Below are 21,966 nucleotides of genomic sequence, written 5' to 3' on the forward strand. Positions count from 1 at the left end.
TCTCTCTCTCTCTCTCTCTCTCTCTCTCTCTCTCTCTCTCTCTCTCTTGCTCTTCGACACGAAAAAAAAAAAACACAACACAGTCAATCAATGTACTGAGACTGAACGGCTAGCGTTAAGGATTTGATGATGACTTTATTGATCATCGAATCGGATATAACCGATTTATTAAACAAGGCGACAAAACTAATAATACACTGAAAGCGTTCCAAATACAATCTGGAGTAAGAACGAGGCGGAAAAAACACTAAAGGCCAAACCAAACAACGCATACAAAGAGAGAGAGAGAGAGAGAGAGAGAGAGAGAGAGAGAGGCCATGCTCTGAACACATGCACAGGCGGCCGCCAGAAATGGAACGGGCGACAGTGCAACAAACAAGGGAAGGCTGTGGTGTATTTTATTTACACGCGGCTATACCCACATGGCATCAATTTAGCCGACTCTAAAAGAGTCGAAAACCGTTGTGTCATACTTTTTATATATATGCGCTCATTTGGTATTTCAAATATGTGCATGTGCAAATGCAGTGCATTTAAAACAACGTCAACATACATATAGATGTTCCCACAAAACATGACATTTCGTACATCGTACACTCTATTGCTGATCAATGAATAATAGCAACAGTTGTATCTACTTACATCTAACAATAATATTCAACGTGTGAAATCATTTTCATTTTTCACGAACCTCACGCTTTTACACACACACATTCATGCAGAAGAACTATCGAATTGCGAATAATCATTCAAGAAACGAATGAAAAGTTTGAAAAGTTTGAACATTATTATTATTTTTGTAAAAAAAGTTCTTTGATACGTTTTTTTCTCTCGCATTTCATTCTATTTTCCACACTTTTCAGTAAAAGAGGAGAAAAAAAAGCACAAAGTATGCAACATTGATTCACTTGATATAAATACAAAAAAAAGTTTCCGAGCGAAAAAAATAGACGAGAAAAAAAAAACGTTGAGAAAAACAGTGAGAGAAAAAAAACGTATATTCAATCTCAAAGGTCAATTCAATGAACTTTTTTTTCTATCCTGTTCAATAACTTCATTAATTGGAGGGGAATAATTGAATAAATTATGCTCTTTAATGTTTTGAAAAGAAGTTTTAATGCTTGTCGCTCTGATTTCGATGTGAAAAATGTTGCCATCCATTTTTTTCGGAATGTGATATTTTCAGTTAACCAAAAAATCGAACCCTTTCGATGTCTTGCATATAATGCTCGACATATATCTCATATGCATCTCTATCGTTTGCTCTCTTTTTAAATTAATTATTTGTTTTGCAACCCACACAAAGCACACTCAAAACTAAAAAAATTTCAAATGAAAACCAAAATTAAGATCAAATTTCTACTGAATTTTTTTTCTTCGTTTTTTTCTCTCTCGCGCTCCGCTTCATCATTTCTGTCTTGGGTGTGTATGGGTATGTAAGTATATGTGCTGTGGCACATAATGTAATACATATTGTTTTGGCTTATAATTGGCGTGCGTGGTGCTTGCAATGCACATTTTCTACTTGGTTGTTGGTTGTTTTTTTTCGTTGTTATTATTATTATTGAATTCATTCCGTGTTTAGTCATTTCGTTAATTTAATTCGATGAGCACACAAGGCTTGCTGATTTATCACACACCATACACAATATACGGAACACACATAGAAGAAGAAAAAAACCGATCGAACGATGACGACGACGACAACAACAACGACGACGAAAAAAACGCAGAAGAAGTAGAAGAAGAGCAATATCGGCAATTTCCATAGAGCCGCCACATATGATATTATGTTGGTCGCATTTGCGCTGACTCTGAGTATTTCGGTATTTTCTGTGTGAACGTAGAAATAAAGATCAGAAAGGGCAACAACAAAAAAACATTATATCTCTGTTTGGAATGCAAGCATGTGTAACGAAAATTCATCAATACGGCACACGCTCTTCAGCAAAAACAACAACAGAAGAAGAAGAAAAAAAATGAAAAAGACGAAACCAATAACAAATCGAATTGCCAAGAAGAAGAAGAAAATGCAGCAAAAGAATAAACAAGTGGCTGTTGATTATTGACAACGTAAGACACGATTTCGAATTTTCCGGTGTGCGCCGCTTTAAACAAAATCAAAAAGAATATTTTTTTTTGTTTTTCATCGAAACGAAATCAGTAAAATTCATTGTTTCAGCCAAGGCTTTGAATCTGTTGCATTTTTGTTGAGTGTTACAAGCGAAAGCTGATAAAACGCGAACTGGCAGGCACTAGGGCAAATGGTTTGTTTTTTTATGTGTGTTTCGTTTTATCTGAGAATGAGATAGCGAACGAGCAATACGAGGGAGCGAGAGTGATATTCGTTGAAATTCTGTGTTAACATGCGGCGATGATGTTGTTGTGCATTTTATATGTTTCATCGAGCAAACGAAAAAAATGTATTGCAAACAAAGAAACCTTTTGGACCGTGTTATCGATGCAATATTTTTATTGTTATTTGTTTTTGTTCCATTTGTCTTCCACTTTCATGATTCTATGCAGAGTTAGTTGCTCCGGAAAAACTGCGATGCACAATGAATTTCTATTTCGTTGTGTTTTTTTTTTGTTTTGTCAAAAGCGATTTGAATTCGAAATGCATGCACACTGACTTTAAGCCAGAAATTGCCGATTGCTTTGCAAATTCATTCGAAATCTGTCTACCTTATTTACTCTGTTTTCTTCCCACATCAAAACCATACACCCAAATCGAGCGCATAAAATGGCAAATGGAATGGAAATATTTCTACATAACTGACACATACACACACACAAATACAAAATACTCTGGATAAATTGCTGATAATGACAATATGGCAAAAACATTCCAAACCGTTTGATACCGATTTATGCAGCGAAACAGAACCGACAAAATGATAACACGTCAATGACATCAAAACAACAAAACAACAAAATATACAAATAAAAGAGAAAATTAAATGCAGATGCAAGGCAAAACCAATATTCAACGAAAATTTTCACGCAACGATCGAATAATATGGAAATTGTGTGGATGTGGCATTGCTTTCGATAATAATAATAATAATAATAAGTAAACTGCAAACTTGCAATATTGTCAATTATTCATGTTTGCAATGCGCTGGACTTAATCGATGATTTTGATGGTTTTGCTGTTGTTGTTGGTGATGGTGGTGACGATATGCCTGTTGCCTGTATTGTTGGGGACTCGGTTTAATTACAGTAGCAACTTGTTTGCACATTTCACATATAAATCGCTTGTTATCATTTTGTTGCATGAGTCGAAGGGCTTCTGTTTATAAATCGATGGAATTAATGAATTTATGACTTTTGATTATAATTTCGGATCGCAAGCGCATTCATACTTGACGAATAATAAACACATACACAACTATTTAAAGCTGGTTCAATTGTCAGCGATTTTTTTTGCAGTAAATGGAACATTACAAAATCGTTGAATATAAATATACGAATGAACAATGGGGTTTGTGTGTGTGTGTGTGTGTGTGTGTGTGTGTGTGTGTGTGTGTTTGTGTTTGTGTGATATATAGATGAAAAATTCATGACCACAAAATGTATACGATTTGTGTCCTTGTCAGCCAAATTGAGATCAAATTGATTACATTTTCATATCAGATTCATGCTGTACAGCCATATTATGTGCACCAGACACTGCGGCCGCACTTTCTTCGGTATCAAATGTGTCGCAAATGTGCATATTATATCTGAATTGTGCGAATGATCTTCATTTTCTCTGCTCCACACACTCTCTCTCTCTCGCTCTCTCGCCTGTCATCATCTCGGGAAAGTGTGAAAACAATTGAATTGTCTTTTGAGCGAAGCATAAAGATGAAATTGATAGGCAAAAAGAGTAACTCTTCAACCGCCATAGAGATAGTAGAGTGTAGAGAAAAGAAAATACATACTACACAATGTTTTTTGCTGTTGATAGAGCAGAAAAGCCTCTAGGCGAAAATATGATTTGTGTTTGAACTGAAATTGAAACTGGGTTTTATTGCGCCAGGTGAATTTTGCATATTCAGTTCATATGCATAACAAACACCACCCAGCCAAGATCAATCATGTGTGGCAAATGTAAATTATATCGTCGTCAATATTTTTGTTGTTGTGCACAGTGATGGGAGGGGAATGAATGATATAGCTATAGTACCAGTTGCTATACGCTACTAAGTGAGTGTATGATAAAGGCCGAAAAATCGTTCGATTGGTTCGTTGTGCTTAGATGAGCTCCATATTTTTATCCCTTACGGATAATTTCACGCACTTTCACATATATTCTATTTGAAAATGTTCAAAGAACATACACATTCCATTACACACTATGGACGAAAGAAATTAAAATATAAAAAAACAAACTCTTTTTCGAATACATTCAACCATGTCATAAAAGAAACACACACGCATTCCATTTCAACACACACACATTTTGTATCGCCACTTTGCGAAGTCCAAAAAGCCTGGTACACACTAAATGTTTAACGGTTAATTTATTTACTGTCAGCAAAATCAAAATCTCATTCTCTGTATCGGAATGTGCATGACAAACAGTGGCAAACAATAGAGCACATACAAAACGATGTCATCGTCATCGCGGCTATTCGCCGTTGTCATTCGGTCTCTCGAATATTCGTAATAAATAATAATTGTTGCTAGTTTAATGGCAACCGACAATCAAATATTATGTTGTTACACACACACACAGAGGGAGAGAGAGAGGGGGAGATAGGGAGGGGGAGAATGAAAGAGAAGCATGCATTCGTGGTACACTTGATACATTCCGAGTCATATGCATTATTCACCCATGTGTGTTGTGCGGCATATTTTCTATTTTATTCGAATTCATTTTTTTTCTTAAATTTTTTTCGCAGTCAAATTAACACATATACACACACACGCGCGCGTATTTCCTAGGGAATAATTGATAATTATGGTATTTTCGATAGCGGCCTGATAGCGATTCGATTTATACGCACATACATACAAAACAACACATTATAGAACAGATGCACATGAGACAAAAATGAAGAAGAAGAAGAATAAAATGAACTGAAACGCACTTAGACGGCCGAAAGGCAACCAATTATATTCAATTCTATTTAGCGTATTAAAACACAATATTCAGATATTGAAGAAGAAAAAGAACGACAATGAAAACTAAATGGAGAAAACCAACATGAGCGTCTTTGACTCATCGACAAAAGTCGCACACAACACACAACACACACTCTTTATGATATACACCGGATTTTATAACTCAATTTAACTCTAGAATCTCAATCTTTTCGAACCGATAATTATTTAACGATGCAATTTGAATGATTCACGATGGTTGCGTGTTGAATTATACTTTTTTATGTCCCGAATCGGCTTCTCGGCTGTCTTTTTCTTTTTTTTTGAAACAACAAATTGTTTTAAATTTATATATATAAAAAAAGAACTATTTCTATAAACATGCAGGCTATGCCGAACAAAAAGAATACACCGTGTGCTTGCGTGTTTGTTTGTGTGTATGTGCGTATGTGTAAAATTGAACAGAGAATGTGTGTGTGCAACAATTTTGGTGCTGTTGTCTTTGCACATCGTGAATAAGCGTTCATGTTTCCGTCTAATCACACACAATTTACATATTTTAACCATGACAAATCAGTAAGCCTAGAGGCGCTTCTTTATCGAATTCGATTTGATTTATTCACTAAATTTGGATTTTGTCGATGCATACAAATCAACATACACGCACACACACACACACACACACTCACAACAATTTTGAATTCGTTCGTCCTAACAAATACATTCCACCATAGAGAATAATTTCACTTTTTTTTCTTTTGATTTGTATACTCTCGATTGTAACGAACTAACAAGAATTTCTATCAGAATCAACAAGAGAAAAAAATTAACAAGCAAAAAAAATCGTTTGTCGTATTTAAATTCTGTGTGTGTTGTTTTTTTTTGTATTTCTCACTTATAGCATTTAAACTCACTTTGGGCTGGTAATGTCGCCTCGCTACACATACACAGTTACAAACGAAAAAACAAAAAAGGGAAAGAGCGAAACTTTTTTCCCGACAACTTTGTTTCCAACTCTTAAGTCGCGCTATATCGATGTGAAAAAAATATATATATTCCGTGTACTTTTTTCCCGTTTCGACCGAAAACTACAGTGCAGTTTTTTCACTCGTCTTCGACGTTTCTTTTCTTTCTTTCGTTATTTTTTTTTTTTTTTTGCTTTTCTAATATAAAATTATTTTGTGGCTTCGTTCTTACACTCACTTCGATCGAGTTAAAGAAAAAAAATATTTTTTTTTTCCTTTCCGCACTTGGTCTTCTTCTGGAACACACACAAATTTTTTTTATTACTGATTTTCTTTTCGAAACAATATCTTTTGAAACAGAGATATACTGTGTACTGTATATACGCTGGCTTTCAATCTTGTCGTTGTCGTTGCTGTTGCTGCTGCTATTGCCTATTTTGTGTGTTTGTGTATGCGTGCCAGTTTTTTCCAATTGGTGTGTTTGTGTGTGCGCGTTTTCGCGTCGATATAAACCATGGAAATATGAACTGACTCACTCAATATACACATACAAGCACACATACCGAGAGATGGTACCGAGAAACGAACGCTATGAGCAATCAACATGACTGAGCCATTTTTTTTCGCTCTCTGTCTTGCTCGCACTGTGTGCATGTGTGTTTGACTCGAAACCTACGACATTGACGAAACCGAGTCAATACCATACATATCATACACACGGCCCAATACAAATGTCTATACATAAAAGCGCGCTCATATACATTCACAACATAACTATCACGATGGATTCGTGCGCGTTCTTTTATTCATCGACAACAAAAAAATGTTCATATCGCCGTTCAATGTGTGCATGTTTTATATCAACGTTTGTTTGAACATTGCCACAAACCGATTTTAATAAACCTGTTTGTTGGTAGTCAAGACACAAAAGCAAGCGTGATACGCCAATGAAGAAAGAGAAAAAAACGCAAAACGTTTCATTTTCACGCCTCGGCATTAAAATTATTATGATTTTTTTGTTGGCATTAAATTTCAGCAATATGAAAATGATTGAATCGGTTTTTCCGAAAAAAAAAAAGAAATTCTTCGTCAAGACACATCATCACAAAATCATCAAGGGAGCAACAAATTGTTGTAATGCTTATCGCTCTGGTATTTTGTATTGTATTGGATTCGGTCGTACTAGAAATCGTTAAAAATCGCTCATTTATAACAATGCTTCAAATCGGTGCATTGTGCATCTGTAGTTGAATCAGAAGTCATATGTGTATGTATGTGTATGTGTATGTACAGCCGCGAAACTAACACGACATTGATTCACATGAATTCTTTGACAGCGTGTGTTTGTGTGAATGCACACATTTTGAGTGATTGAACGCACATGCCTGTATGCGTGATATTTTATACATTGGGTTTGGTCATGACGAACACTCTACTTCTTCTTCTTTGCTCATTACGAAAAACGTAATGAAACCGCCGACAATGAAATTGTTGGTTTTTTGATTCGTTTTGAATATGGAAATCTTAACCGTCATTGAACTGTCGATTGAAATATTGTTATCGCATGAATCATATACACAATTAGAACAGCATTTTTTTATCAATCTTGTACATAAAGTATGTCGAAATTACTTGATTTTATGGTTAATGCTCCGCAATTAATAATATAAAGTTTAAATGCAACCAGCATTTTTTTTTTTGGTTCTTTCGTTAATCGAATTTAGTTTTTTCGAATTCGTTATTGACGATTTCAACCCAATTAAAACTAATTCTAACCATCTATTTTCAATTGGAATAATCGAATTCGCCTATATGCTACCCGTTTATTAATTTATGTTGTCCCAGAGAATGAAAGTGACTTGAACACATGCTGCTTTGTGGACATTTCTGCAAGCGAGAGTAGGAGATGAGATTCGTTAAGTGATTTTCATTCTAGACGGCACATTTATATTTATGCCGTCTCCATTTATATTTCCATTCATGGTGTATATTTGATTTTTTAAATGGATATCTTTAAATCTCTATTAAAATCGGAATTGAAACTTGGATTTTTCTTATTGTATTTTGTATGTGGGTTTTATTATACAGTTTCTCGTGGATCGAGGAAAGTGACCTTTTTTGTTGAAAGATCATCAATGTAAAATAATTGATTTAAGTTTGAAGTTCCTAACAAATTTTATTCGTTTGTATAGAGAATGAATGCTTACAAAAAATTAAAACATTCTAAAAAAGGCGAAAACAACGGAATTCAGTCGAAATGTGACGATTAAAACAAATTTATTGAGAAAAGTGGAAACTACATTGAAAAATACTTGCCAATTAATATGATATAAATTAAATAAATGAATTCCATTAAATACTAATGTCTACGATTTCAATCGTAATCATTTTTATTATCTTTTTTTTTAAATGCCAATCATTTTTTTTTTAATTTTATCCATTGAATGCAAGTGTCTGGAAATGGTTGTTTGGTCAACTCAATTGCAGTTATTTTTGCGTTTGGAAGGGGTTTCATCCAACAATGCTTGCAAATTCGTATTTTCAATTTTTTGTCTTTCAAGTCAAAATTCCACGTTTGAATCGTTGAAACTATTTTTTGCAGTTTGATTTCGCAAACAGCAAAGTTACGTAGGGGGTCACTGGTAAAATCCATAGAGAACCCTCACAAGAGTCACTTTTATCTAATGTTTTATGTAGGGGTTCTCTCGACAAAAACTCTACCAAAAACGGGTTTTTGATTCCACTCGGAAATAAAATTGATTATGGGGAGAGGATCTCGAAAATTCCTAGCAAATCGCAAAAATAAATAAACAAATAAGTAGTTAATATAGTTAATCAATCACAGTTAATCGTCAAATAATGAATTTAAATCGAATTTAAATTTACAATTAGTTTTATAGCAATTCAGTCTCAAACACTATGAGAAAATTCTATAACAGATGATGATCGAACTATTGATTGAATTAAGCCGAATAAATTAATTGAATTTATTTATTTGGACATTTGCAAATTGTGTAATAATTGTTAATTGAATTATTGATAGAAGGCACGCTCGATGATCATGTTAGTTGTAGCAAATGTTTGAAAAATTGTGGTCTGACGACGATGTTATGCATTGATGGTCATGATCATAATTATGTAACGATGCATCTGTGCAGCAACATTATTCGCCGTCCATTCGAAATCAGTGTGTCAGGAAACGGAGTCAAGTTGCATAGAAGTGCACGTTCATTATGAGTCGATAATTAAATAATTACCCATTGCAAATGATAATGTTGATAAAATTGGTGTTTTTGTTGAAAAATATGTTCCGTCTTCTTATGCAAAAAAATGCCAAACCTATTTCTTGAATTCTCGATCGTATCGATAAACTTCATATATTATTCTTGTGTGAAATGTTTTTAAATCAATTTTAAACAGTTTTAATAAACGCAATTATAAATCCCGTTTGAATCATGCGATCAAAAAAACGAATTGACAACAAAAATTATACATACGTTAACTGTGTCACAGCTAAGCTGGGGGAAAAATGGTGTTCAATACAAAGTAGTTTGCGATGCAAAGTGCATTGACAAAACGCATATTTTATCTCTAGTGTTTTTCCTTCTATTCCACTTGAAATCAATTGCCCAATCTGCCCGTCACTCACAATTCGTTTTTATGCATTATATTCAAATGGTAAAATATTTATCCAATCGACACGACAAAATACATTTGTGTGAAATGTATGAAAGCGAATGTATTTCAAACGCATTGCGGTGTTGCGAAAAGAATATGTGCGTTTTCGAAGAGAAAATGGTACATGGAAGCAAAATTGTGCAAAAAGAAGCGGAAATCTTGTAAACTAACCAGTAAACTGATGTGTGAGTGTGTGAGCAAAGTTGGTCGGTTCATCCAAACGAAATGAGTGGGCATTTTATGAATGTTTGTCAAACATAATCTGATATTTTTGTTCCAATGATGGAACAGTAATAATGCACGTTTTACTGGCCATTGAAAGTCAAGTGAAAAGAAATATGCGGAAAGTGAATACGATAAAGCTGAATTCGGTTTATATTTACCGCTGGACCGAAATGTCCGTTAGGAGAAAATAAAAAGATATGCGAAAAAAAGCAGTGCAACGAAACGCAACATGAGACGTTTTAATCACATGAAATTAACGTAGTATCTATGTTATTGCTGCGACAAGGAGAGGTAGACCAAGTTCGTTGCAACCGTCGACCATTCAACATCTTTGTTTATTTGTTTATCTGTTGCTGAAGACAGATTAATTATCCGGTATAATATGTGCATATATTCTTGTAAACAAGTAGTTTTAAGTCACCATCGTCACACTGCAACTACCGCCAGCTGCCACTCTCGGTTTCGTTTGAAAACGCACATGTTGTTTGTTGGTTGGTTGGTTGTTGTTTTTTTTTATCAGCCAAATGCAAAACGTAACTCGTTTTGTATGCGCATTGTCTTCGCTGTGCCAGTGGTTAAAACGCGGTTTAAATCATAACGCTCGCTCATATTGCTTATGAAATCAATTCCGAGAACATATATTACCAGGTGATTTCTGAGATTTGAGTTTAGTTTGATTTTGATAATTGCACATGCAATACACGACGCTTAAAACTGGGCCTGGACTATTGTTTAGCTGATAACTCATAAACATTGAAACAAAGTCTATTAGTTTGTTTTACAAAGAGCGTTCATATCATTTTATGATGCAATTAAATGCGAAACAAAACGAAGTCATCAAGTGTCCTTGTGTGTAAATCGTCATAATTGGTTTTTTGTAATTCGAATTGAGTTCGTGTTTTCTTCATAGTCAGTGGTTTATGATATAGTTATTGTGTGTTTGTGGTTTGCAACGGCTGTTTTTCATTACGTGCGATCTGTAGCAGTTTAATCAAGTGTGAATATGATATTGATGATTGTGTTAAATGCACACGTTATTGATTGAAATTAAAAAAAAACAAACTACAATAACAAACGATCGATCTACACGCTGTGTGTGTGCGTGAGCGTGGTGTGTGCACCGGTTAGTAATCAATTTTTAACCTTGGTCGAGATTCGACCAGCCACGCAGTTTTTGCGAATTTTCGTTCGAAACACACCACACTGATATTAGATATAACAATTAAATAAAAATGCGATTGATGCAAATACAATCACTTCTAGTCGCATTGTTGTGTGCATTATGTTTGGTCAGCGATGCAGTTTCACCGTTTAAAAGTCGTGGCAATGGAATCGGTGTCGGCGTTATGATGAACAATCCAACGGCAAATCCACCAAATTTATTTTCACCGATATTAGGCAGTCATGGTGGCATTCGACCGCAGAATTATATTTTTGGCGATAAATTTGGTGAAAAATTTCCACAATATCAAAGTCAAACGCCAGTGCTGAGCTATGTACCACCACATCATAATTATCACAATAAATTTCAAAATCATTTTAGTGGATCACATCAAACCAATATAAATCGACCGCGACAATTTCGAAATCCATTCGATGTAATCTATGAATGGCATCAACTTGATTTTGAATATCCAACATTTTTAGATCGACAACGTGCTATTTTAAATGGTGATTTTATTCCAACAAATAATGTAAGTTCTCGATTTTTCACACCCTTTGAATTGAATTGTGTCAAATTAGAGAGCATGTGTTTATTTTCAATGTTAGGTACCTTTAGGTGTAGATCGATGGCGAAATCGATTGTTTGTCACGATGCCACGATGGAAAAATGGCATTCCAGCTTCATTAGGTTTGAATACTTTACAGACTTTCGATTTCACTTTAAATAATTTCGAGACTTTGTGACGAAAGAGAGTGAATTTTCCCTATTTCAAATATGTCAATTTTGATGGAAATTATGTTTATCCACTAGCTTCATTGCCGTTGCCAGCGCTCGATCGATCTCCACCGATGCGCCCGTATCCAACTTGGGATTGGCATTCTAACCCAGAAGCGTTACAACCCGATTGCACACGTTTGATGTCTGTCTACCGTATTTGGGTCGATGAATGTGATCGTCTGTGGGTGCTGGATTCTGGCATTATTAATGCAACAATTCAAATAAATCCAGTTTGCCCACCAAAACTACTTGTTTTCGATTTACGTACCGATCAACCGATTTTCTCTTACGAATTTCCACCGGATCAAGTAAAAGAGGATTCATTACATTCAAATTTAATTGTTGACATTCGTAACGGACGATGCAATGATGCGCACGCTTACATAACGGACGTTTGGCGTTATGGCATCACCGTATTTAGTTTAGCCAAAGGTCGTAGTTGGCGCATTTCACATCATTTCTTCTATCCAAATCCAGAAGCATGTGATTATACATTGAATGGCTTGAATTTTCAATGGACCGACGGTGTGTTTGGAATGAGTCTATCACCAATTAACGAACCACCAGATCGTTTACTTTTTTTCCATCCGATGTCAAGTTTTGGGGTACAAACGGGAAAATGCGTTTAAAATAAATGATTATTTCAACGTTTTCTTTTTTTTCGGACAGGAATTTCTCGTGAGTACAAGTGTTTTGCGCAATGAATCCGCTTGGACGTTAAACAATGGTGCTGGCCAAGCCGGTTCATTTGTTCAAATTGGCGATCGTGGCAACCGGGGACAGTCTTCAACGTCAGGCATCGATCGAAATAACGTACAATTCTTTACGTTAGTACAACAAAATGCGGTCGGATGCTGGGACAGCGATCAACCTTACTTCCAAAATACTATCGATATCGTTGCACAAGATAATACAACTTTAATATTTCCAAATGATTTGAAAGTGGATCAAGAACTTGATCAGGTACATGCAAATTCAATTCACCAGTTTTTTTTCTTATTTAAATTAATAAGATTGTTATTCGATTTAAATAAATTATTTGCAGGGTGTATGGGTGCTAAGCAATCGTTTGCCGGTGTATTTGTATTCACAACTTGATTTCACTGACATCAATTTCCGAATTCAACGAGCTAGCACTCGTGATGCTATTATCGGCACGGCGTGCGACACAAACATTCTAAAACAACCATTGCATACATTAGCAATGCCTTGAAGTGACAAACATTTTTCCACTCTCATTTCAGTATTATGAATAAATAATAAATAAATTTACTGTTTTTTCCTTCACTTTAGCTTCAATTCTACCTGCTTACAGCTTCATTAACTATATTTTTTTTGTTTTAGTAAGAATGATCTGGAGAAAAGAAAATACTCGATTAGAAATTATTATTTATGTTTGTTGTGAATTTTTTGCGCATTGAATCAAATTGATATTTAAAATAGAAATGTAAAAAATGATGTAATTTTTTTTTTTATATTTTTATGTATCATTTTCCAAATTCTAAAATTCAATAATACAAATTTTGTTAAAAAAAATGTATATTTCATTTGATACATTACAGTTTTATTGTTATTGTTTTATTTTAGTTTGTCCATTAGCATCATTGCCATTGCCACCGATGCGTCCATATCCAAGTTGGGATTGGCATGCAAATACAGAAGCCCCACAACCCGATTGCTCACGTTTAATGTTTGTCTATCATATTTGGGTGGATGAATGTGATCGTCTATGGGTTCTAACAATTCAAATAAATCCAATTTGTCCAACAAAAATACTTGTATTCAATTTACGTACCGATCAACCGATATTCTCATATGAATTTCCATCGGATCAAGTGAAATTCCACATGCTTCAATATGTGATCTCTTTTTCCAGTTTCCACACAATGAATACATCCACTTTTTTCACATTTCTTTGGATAACGATATCATTTCTATAATTCCACGCGATATTCTTAATACTGATTGCAAAGTAATCAAAGAATTCAAGCGACAATGAACATGAAGAGGGTTGCTTTCTCGAGAAATAAAAATCGAAACTATTAATGACAAATAAGAATGAACAATTAATTTACAATGAGAAGTGACATATTCATATGAAAAACTCATTCAATCCGAAAAAGCATTCATTTTTGCAAAAAAGGTGGCAAACTTAATAGGAAAAAAAAATATTTATTTGAAGTTTGAAATCGCTTGTTCTGCACCAGATGTTTTCGACAATCCAAAAATGTGTTTAATCAGCTTACATCAGAATTTAACAAATAAAATGTAATATCTTGAACTTAGTAAATGTCATTTATCGTTGAAGTATCGCATTTTAAAATTTCATTCGAAAATGCTACAATTGATTATACTATTAGAATTTATATTGTGAGTATATCCATGATATTGCAAGCATATCAACATTTATTTATTCTTTCAATGCAGGGCTGGATATATTTTCGCAGAAAAACCTCATTTGGATAAATGTACGAAACTAATTCCAAAGGAGGTACTGTTTGAATTAGAGACACCGAATCAACGTTTCAGTGATCACACAATAAATTATTTTATAAATCTAGTTCGAGCAATTACCAATTTTGACATGAAAGATGTGATATACTATTATTTTCCTGAATTATACACAAAATGTGACAAAGACGATGTACAAATTCTCTACGGTAAAGCAATGATATTTTTGTCTAATGAGGTGGTGATATCGGAATTTATTTTTGTCTAATTAGGTGGTGATATCGGAATTAATGCCACGGGTCACTTTTTATGCGTATTTTATAAAGCAGAAAATCAAACTGTTTATGTGTATGATAGTTTATATCAAAAAGAGTTACACGAACGACAAATGGAAATTATCAACAATCGTTATCCAATGAGAAAATATATTACATTTGTTGAACCAAAAACCAAACAAATTGATAATACTTCGTGTGGAGCATTTGCAATAGCGTATGCAACAACATTGATCTTCGGTGAAGATCCATATGAGTATGAAATGGATTTTAATGGAACCAATTATTCGTTGAATTTGAGAAAACATATTCGAAAAATGTTTGAATGCTATGAATTGAAGCATTTTCCACGCAATATGAAACAGACACAAACATACACAAACATGCACTTTCAACGTGAAACTGATAGAGGTGATCTTTAGATTATCGAAAGCAGCTAATTTTATTTCAGTGGATATTTTTTGTGATAATGCTGTTGGAGCTGAAGAGATATTAACATTTGTCAAAAATAACCAGAACTTGAAGGAATTTAATCTCTTTTTTATGACAGAAAATAAAGATTTAAAACCCATCTTGGACCAGGTGTGTGAAAAGGAATGGAAATCATTACGTATTTTATCACATTTGAAATATCAATCCATTGCAATGGTCAAATAAAAAAATTAACAGATAATTAAAGTAGTTCGAGTGCGCCTGTATTTTCAGTAAATATTTTGGTTTTGGCTACATTGCTTTCAGTTTAATTATGAATGTATTTGAATTTCTATAATATCTCCTAATAAAACTAGAAAAATTTCAATTTTTTGTTGGTTTTAATCCTCGTAACTTTTCATATTAGTCGGGCTGATAATTAAAACAATAGGACTGTTATCATTCTATATAATGCTTATGATTATTATAAATGAATACTTATCAGTGATTCTGTACACTGTAGACTTACATTGTGCAGAGTTTTATTAGCTAAATCAGTGATACTAATTCGTAATAAAATTACCAACTGACAACATTTCTCTTTTTGCTTAGAAAATTGCCATTTTCCGTGACATAAAGTACTTGATTTTGAAACATTACTTTGTTTTTTTTTTACATGTTTCACTTGAAACTTTGCATTTTTGAACAGTTTCAATGCGTTTTTACTATAAAAACATTTTACTGACTGAAAAGATATATAATCGCTTTTACAGTCAGTTGTATTGCTTTAGATTAAAATTGTTAGAAAAGATCTTGGTTTTTAATGAGGGAATTTATCCACTCTTTTCCAAGCAAAAAACATTGTATTGTCATCCTGCTATAGGTAGACATTAAAACCAAATAAATAATAATAATAATTAAATCCAATAACGAATTTCATTCAAATGAAATAAACTCAAACGAAGTACTTTTCTCTCTAAAAATGTAAAACCCAAGGAATAAAAGACATTTTGTGATCTCATTTCTTTAAAGAACTTCTTTTCTACAACACAAAAATTGTCTATTTTTAAAATTGTATGATTTTCATTTATTGCCACTATCACTTTTATTAAACAAATAACGAAAGTGCTCCAACACTTTAAACGTCCAAATGATGCATCATTCATTAATGGTATCAGTTCTTGCTCTTCTGTTGACTTCACTTTCTCTTGAATGACATTTTTTTATGATTTCCATCTCTTTGTCATTGGTGGAATTTGGGAGTGTTTTCGGTTGATTCCAACTATGTAATGTTGAATCGGAGTATAAAAGATATATACTGCCGGTTATAAACAAAATTGTTGCACAAATCGAAAATATATATTGCCATTGTTGTGTTGATTGCTAATGTGTTAAAGAAGAAATTGAATTAAATTTCTTATCACAATTCTTCTTTCAGTAACTAAATAGATAGTGCTTACGTTTTCATATGTCAACATTTCAACGACAATGAATGGTGAAATAAATCCAGGCGTAACACAGACCAATCCATTTAAGCCGAGAATTATTCCAGAGAAATTCGGACTGATCAAGATGAAAATTATATAATATGAAGAGATAAAGTACGAAATTTACTAAGAATGAATTCAAAATCTTATCTTTTTGAAAATTAAATAAAGAGAAAACAGTTTATAAGAAACGAATATGTGTTTTATTAACCTCATATCAATGACTGCTGCTATCAGGCCTGCTGTAACGGCTCCATACACTCCAGTGGCCAAAATGAGAAAAACAACGGCTGTAGTTGAACTACATCATGAATAGGCTAATCCAATGACGAACACACCGTTCAGTATTATTGAGATGAAACAAGCAAATTTCCGTACATTTGTTCGGCCCCATAAATTTTTTTTGCAGCAATGAATCACTGTAAATTGAAAAAAATAGGCAAAAACCATGCGAACCAAATGCGGAACGCCACTTAAAATGCCAGTTATTTGAACGCCCCAACCGTGAATAGTGTGGAAGTAAGTTGGTCGAGTATCACTTGTGTTGTATATTGACAATGTATTTGAACGCGACTCGATTTAAGAAGCGCCATCTCTTTCACGCCAGGTTCTCATATATTTTTTTCTTGCAAATAAAATTGCAAAATTGTATAAATTGAATAAGTTTTGCTTTCATTTGTCGTTTATTTCTTGAAAAACAAAATATGTGGATGTTATTCAAGGAGAAATGAGGGAAAAAAATCTATTCGACTTCTATGCAAAATAATTGGTTTTATTCAAACATTATTTATTTTACATATATTTTAAATTATTTAAAACGGATTACACTTTTGCTATGCTCATTGTCGCAGAATGATTCGCGTGAATGGCTCAGCTGGAACACCGCATCTTTCACAATATCGTACAATATTTGAATCTCGTGATTGATAGCTCCATTCAAAGCTACAGTTTGAGCAACGATATTTTGCATCATATTGGACAATATGACTTTCCATTTTTGGCTGAAATAAAAAAAAAACGAGCCCTTTATGCATCACAACACAAAAAAAAAATTATCAAATTGTATAGGATAGTACCGAAATATAAAACTCCAACTTTTTCTAGCAATTAAATGAACATACTCACTGAATAGTCGGTTAAAGAAAAATTTACAGCTTTGAATTGCCGATGATTTGATAGAAAAATTCGACCAGTGGCTTTGGCAATTTTGACAAATGTAAAATGAAATAAATGGAACATCACACATCCAATCAATTTTTCAACTGATTTTCGTTTGTTTCTTAAAGCGCTCGTTGTATTTAGAGTTATTTGGCATGCATCAGCATTCGAATCATAAATATACTCAGTTTATAAACAAATATTCATTACATCCATTCTCACTGTGCTACTGAAATTCCTCGATTAATTCGGCAGCAGATATTTTTTCGTCAAAATATGGTAAAGAAATATGCTAGCGAAAAGTGGTTTGTGAAAAACTATAGTCCTTGAAAAATATGTTGTGAACCAATCAAATTTTAGCATAGCAACTGCAATTAGCGTTGATTTGACGCTATATTCAATACACGGTACATAACTCTATCCGTTTAAAAAAAACTCTATCCGTTTATGTCTCGAATTCCATTCAAACTCGTTTTTTTTTCTTCATTAAATGATAATAGAGTTTGCAGAGAAGAAACACACACACAAAAAAATGTGATTATTCAATATATAGTGTTAAATGATGCCTTTTGTTAAGCCAAAACATAATGAATGCAAAATTGGATCGATATGAAACTTTCTTTTATATAATATTTGTTCAAATGTCGTTGGCAAATGAAAATCGTTCTTTTCCTGTTTGAGAACAAAAGAAGTAGCATTTTACTTGACTTCAATGCGGATTGTATGAGAAAACTGACGGCATTTCGGTTGCAGCAATTACACAATCGTGAAACAATCAAATTAATAGTTGTGTTACAGTTCAAATGGGATTTCAATGCACAGTGCCACTTCTACTGCGTGCCTGTAAAAGAAATAGAGTGCACTCTCATCAATTACATTCAATAAAGCGAATCGTTTTTTCACATATAAATCCACTTTGGGTATTGGATCAATAGCAGAACTGTTCAATGAACAAAGATTTAAAGCAAAAAAAAAAATGTTTCGAACACACTTATGCAATCACATCTTGAACATTGTTCCCGACAATAGTTATTCGGAATTAAGCATCTCCATTCAAACTTACAATGTGTGCTATAATACTTTGAAAAATATTGTGAAAAAAATAGAAAGATTTGGGCGATTTTTGTTTGGGTTTGCAATGTTAGGATATCGAAAGAAAACAAAAATGTTGAGTTTTTCTATTCTGAATAAACATTTATATAATTTTAAGGAAAAAAAGCTGAACATTTCTTGATAAAAGGGGCACCTGTGCAGTATAATTAATTTTCAAACTATGATAATAAATTTAATGTTTTATTTGATGATGAAAGGCAATGGAAAATGACTCATCATAACATATTACTGCTGCTGCGAAACAATGAATGCGCTCCTATGGTTTATATGCATTATGGATACAATTGACGGAGCTCAACTAAAATGTCATTTTATTTAATATTTTATGATGATTTGTGTACGTTTTGTAGTAGATTTTAGATAGAAAATTCACAACGATTAAATCATTACTTACATCATTATTTGGATAAATAATGACTCGGCCTAGGACTCGGCATTGAACGCACATCATTGCCTTATTGCGACTTGTGCTGCCCAAATAGGTATATCCATTTTTCGTTAGTGATTGAATGAGTGTCAATACTTCATTTAATTTAAACCAAAAACAGCAACGCCTTTTATGTGGAATGGAAAACGGCTTAAATGGATTCGTAATAAGTTTAATAAACCGATATACGAATTTTCAGAAACTTTTTTGTTACTTTTCGTATTTTCCTTTACTTTACTAAGGATTGAAAATAGAATCAGCTTTTTGCCAATTCAGCAAAATCATTTTTATTATTATCAATTTATTCACTGCTAACTGCTATCGATAAAATACTTTTTAGCAGAGCGTTAGGTGTTCAGTGTTCATATTAATTGATTAATGTTTTGTGTTTGTTTCTGATTTTATAGGAATGTGTCGTCTTTTTGGCATATATAATCGGAAACATTACGTACACACTTTCCCATATAAATTGCCGTTACAAAAATGTACACACTCATCTATAGAAATATCGTTACATTTTCCCCATTGGGTACCATTGCCCGATTCGTTGAAGAGACCTGACAATCCACACCATGCGAACAATGTCAACTGATAGCAGCATAAAATCAACAATAATCATAAGAAGAATATTTTAACAATTTTGTTAGTTACTAGGCGTGAATAGTTTAAATCCAAGGATTTCTATTGTACCCTTGACCGCAGTACGCCAATATTGACCGTCAACATATGCCCGATAATGGATGAATTTGCCACATCAAATGTTTGTTAGGATTTCAACGTGAAACTTATAGAGGTGATCTTTAGGTGTTTAAGTGTTTAAGGTTTAAGTTATATCTTATTTTTGAATTTCTATATAAAAAGTAAAAATGTAAATGTTTCTCTTCTCTTTGTATTTTCGAAAAATGTTTTGAAAATCATTTTTTTTTTCCTTGGGCCTGCATTGTAAATCCGATGGGATTGAAAATAAATCCTTTATTATTTTTTATATGAAAAAATTCAAAAGAAATAAAATTTAAAACAAAAAAGATCAAATCGAGACAATCACAAAAATTTCATACAAAAGAACAAAAACAATTTTATGGCTACACTCAAACGGAAGCAGTATAGAAGGCTTCTACTACAAACTCATTTTTAATCATATAGGTTTAACAGTGTGTCAATTGTTTAAACATATTCATGACATGCATGTGCATGTAGCTTTTTATCATGATTTTTTTTTTCAGTATTCACTTCAAGTAGATTTTGGTCAAATATCGTCGTTCATTCCTATCAGGGTTAATAAAATCAAATTATTATAAATGATTTATTTTAAACATAAAATTTACCGTTAATCTAGACGTTAATAAATAAATGAATTACAATATTTAATCAACAAGGTATGAGGAACACTAAAGAATTGTTCAAAAAGTGGTCATTGGATGTTGCAAAGGGATTGAATTATTTTGTATCACTTGGATTGGTTCACAATGATATTGCGGCACGCAATGTTTTGCTAGATCACCAACTTACCGCAAAAATGTCAGATTATGGCTTAACCAGACGTTTTTTCGTTTGGTAATTTCATGTGGGAAATTTTCTCATTGGGCAAAAACCATGAAATTGGATATATGGAGCAACGACCAATTTGTGCTGATGAACGAATGTAAGTTTGTTTTTGATATAATTATGATGAATTTTCACTGATATTATCTGTTGTTTATCTAAAAGGTCTAACATTATGAAGGCTTGCTGGCAAAATGATCCATCACGGCGGCCCACATTTGAACTTCTGGAGTCTAACTTAAAAATCTAAAATTTCATTTAACGGCGAGATTCCCCTCCGGGTACTACTGAGATAGAAGTTAAATGGATAATTTAACACAAAAAAAAAACATAAAAAAATGAAAGATAAAAAAATAAAAAAAACGCAAAAAAGTAAAAAAAAAAACTACAAAAAAATGAAAGATAAAAAAGCGCTAGATCGCAATTGTGCATGTTGGAGATGGTGCTTTGAAAGAAAAACATAATAAATTGCAAACTATTCCGACTAACTTTTAGCTGGGTAGTATCTGATCCCGTATAAATAAATTTAGAACAAAAAAGTAATGTTGTTTTTATTTTAATTTAAAATGTCGATCAAGGAAGTGAAAAATCCATCATATTATAATTTTACTTCGCGGTTGAAAGGTTTTCGAACGAACTTCCGTTACCCAGCCACTTCAAATATTTGTCAATACTAGAATGTGGCCCGTTGATCGATGTATCACATGTTGATTGGTTTGAATTGGTTGCTGGAGTCTCTAAATCTCTAAGTAAACCAATATACAAAGTGTATTCTGATGTCTGCTCATGATTTTCTTTATTCATTTCGTAGCATTAAAATATTAACAAATTGTAACTCGTCGAACATGTTTCATTTGGGAAAATGAAAGGAAAATTTGGATCAATTGCACAGATTCCAAATCTCGAGCAAGTATCTCGTTATTAAAAATATTATTTTTTACTTTTGGATTTTGTCGTAAGGGAAAGGTTGGTTGATATAAGGAGGAAATGAGTGGAGAACAAATGCAGAAATTTGACACATGGAGTGCAAAGAAGAAGAAGAAAGAATTGAAATTATCGTGAAATGTCATTGAAATAGCCAAAAATGCATTTAATTTTCTCAAAGCTCAACTTACCAATATAAGCGTAATAGCGTAACATTCGAATAAATTAAAACAAAACTTAATTTTCAATCGAGTTTAAATTTCAAAAATTATATATA

At 33.1% G+C, this 21,966-nt stretch overlaps 4 protein-coding genes across 8 annotated transcripts in view; 2 read left to right on the forward strand and 2 right to left on the reverse strand.

Annotated features, from left to right (window-relative positions):
- The window catches only part of LOC116352105 (ras-related protein Rap1), a 9,835-nt gene extending 3,366 nt beyond the window's left edge, over window positions 1-6,469 (reverse strand). Inside the window, exon 1 of one of the 4 annotated variants that reach the window (XM_031784410.1) lies at window positions 6,295-6,469. The gene's annotated coding sequence lies outside the window, so the exon portion shown is untranslated. Of the gene's footprint in view, window positions 1-5,309; window positions 5,422-6,005; window positions 6,266-6,288 lie in introns of those variants that run through there. The other 3 variants (XM_031784411.1, XM_031784409.1, XM_031784412.1) reach the window with 3 other exon arrangements.
- Window positions 1-21,966, reverse strand: part of LOC116352054 — a 587,314-nt gene that overhangs the window by 314,237 nt on the left and 251,111 nt on the right. The gene's annotated exons all lie outside the window — the stretch shown is intronic.
- On the forward strand, window positions 10,153-13,234 carry LOC116352068 (protein yellow-like). Its single transcript, XM_031784334.1, has 5 exons — window positions 10,153-11,653; window positions 11,730-11,811; window positions 11,935-12,506; window positions 12,571-12,864; window positions 12,947-13,234. Exons 1-5 carry the CDS (start codon window positions 11,192-11,194, stop codon window positions 13,112-13,114), a joined length of 1,578 nt encoding a protein of 525 aa, XP_031640194.1. The 5' UTR covers window positions 10,153-11,191; the 3' UTR covers window positions 13,115-13,234.
- On the forward strand, window positions 14,219-15,426 carry LOC116352098. 2 transcript variants are annotated; one of them, XM_031784396.1, is made up of 3 exons: window positions 14,219-14,271; window positions 14,329-14,561; window positions 14,625-15,426. In XM_031784396.1, exons 1-3 carry the CDS (start codon window positions 14,237-14,239, stop codon window positions 15,047-15,049), a joined length of 693 nt encoding a protein of 230 aa, XP_031640256.1. In that variant the 5' UTR covers window positions 14,219-14,236; the 3' UTR covers window positions 15,050-15,426. The 2 variants fall into 2 exon arrangements, with proteins under 2 accessions (XP_031640256.1, XP_031640257.1); XM_031784397.1 differs by lacking the exon at window positions 14,219-14,271 and having other exon boundaries at window positions 14,329-14,392; window positions 14,463-14,561.

Source organism: Contarinia nasturtii, unplaced genomic scaffold (genome assembly GCF_009176525.2).
Source record: "Contarinia nasturtii isolate CC-2019 unplaced genomic scaffold, AAFC_CNas_1.1 Cnas_scaffold_187, whole genome shotgun sequence".
Lineage (NCBI taxonomy): Eukaryota > Metazoa > Arthropoda > Insecta > Diptera > Cecidomyiidae > Contarinia > Contarinia nasturtii.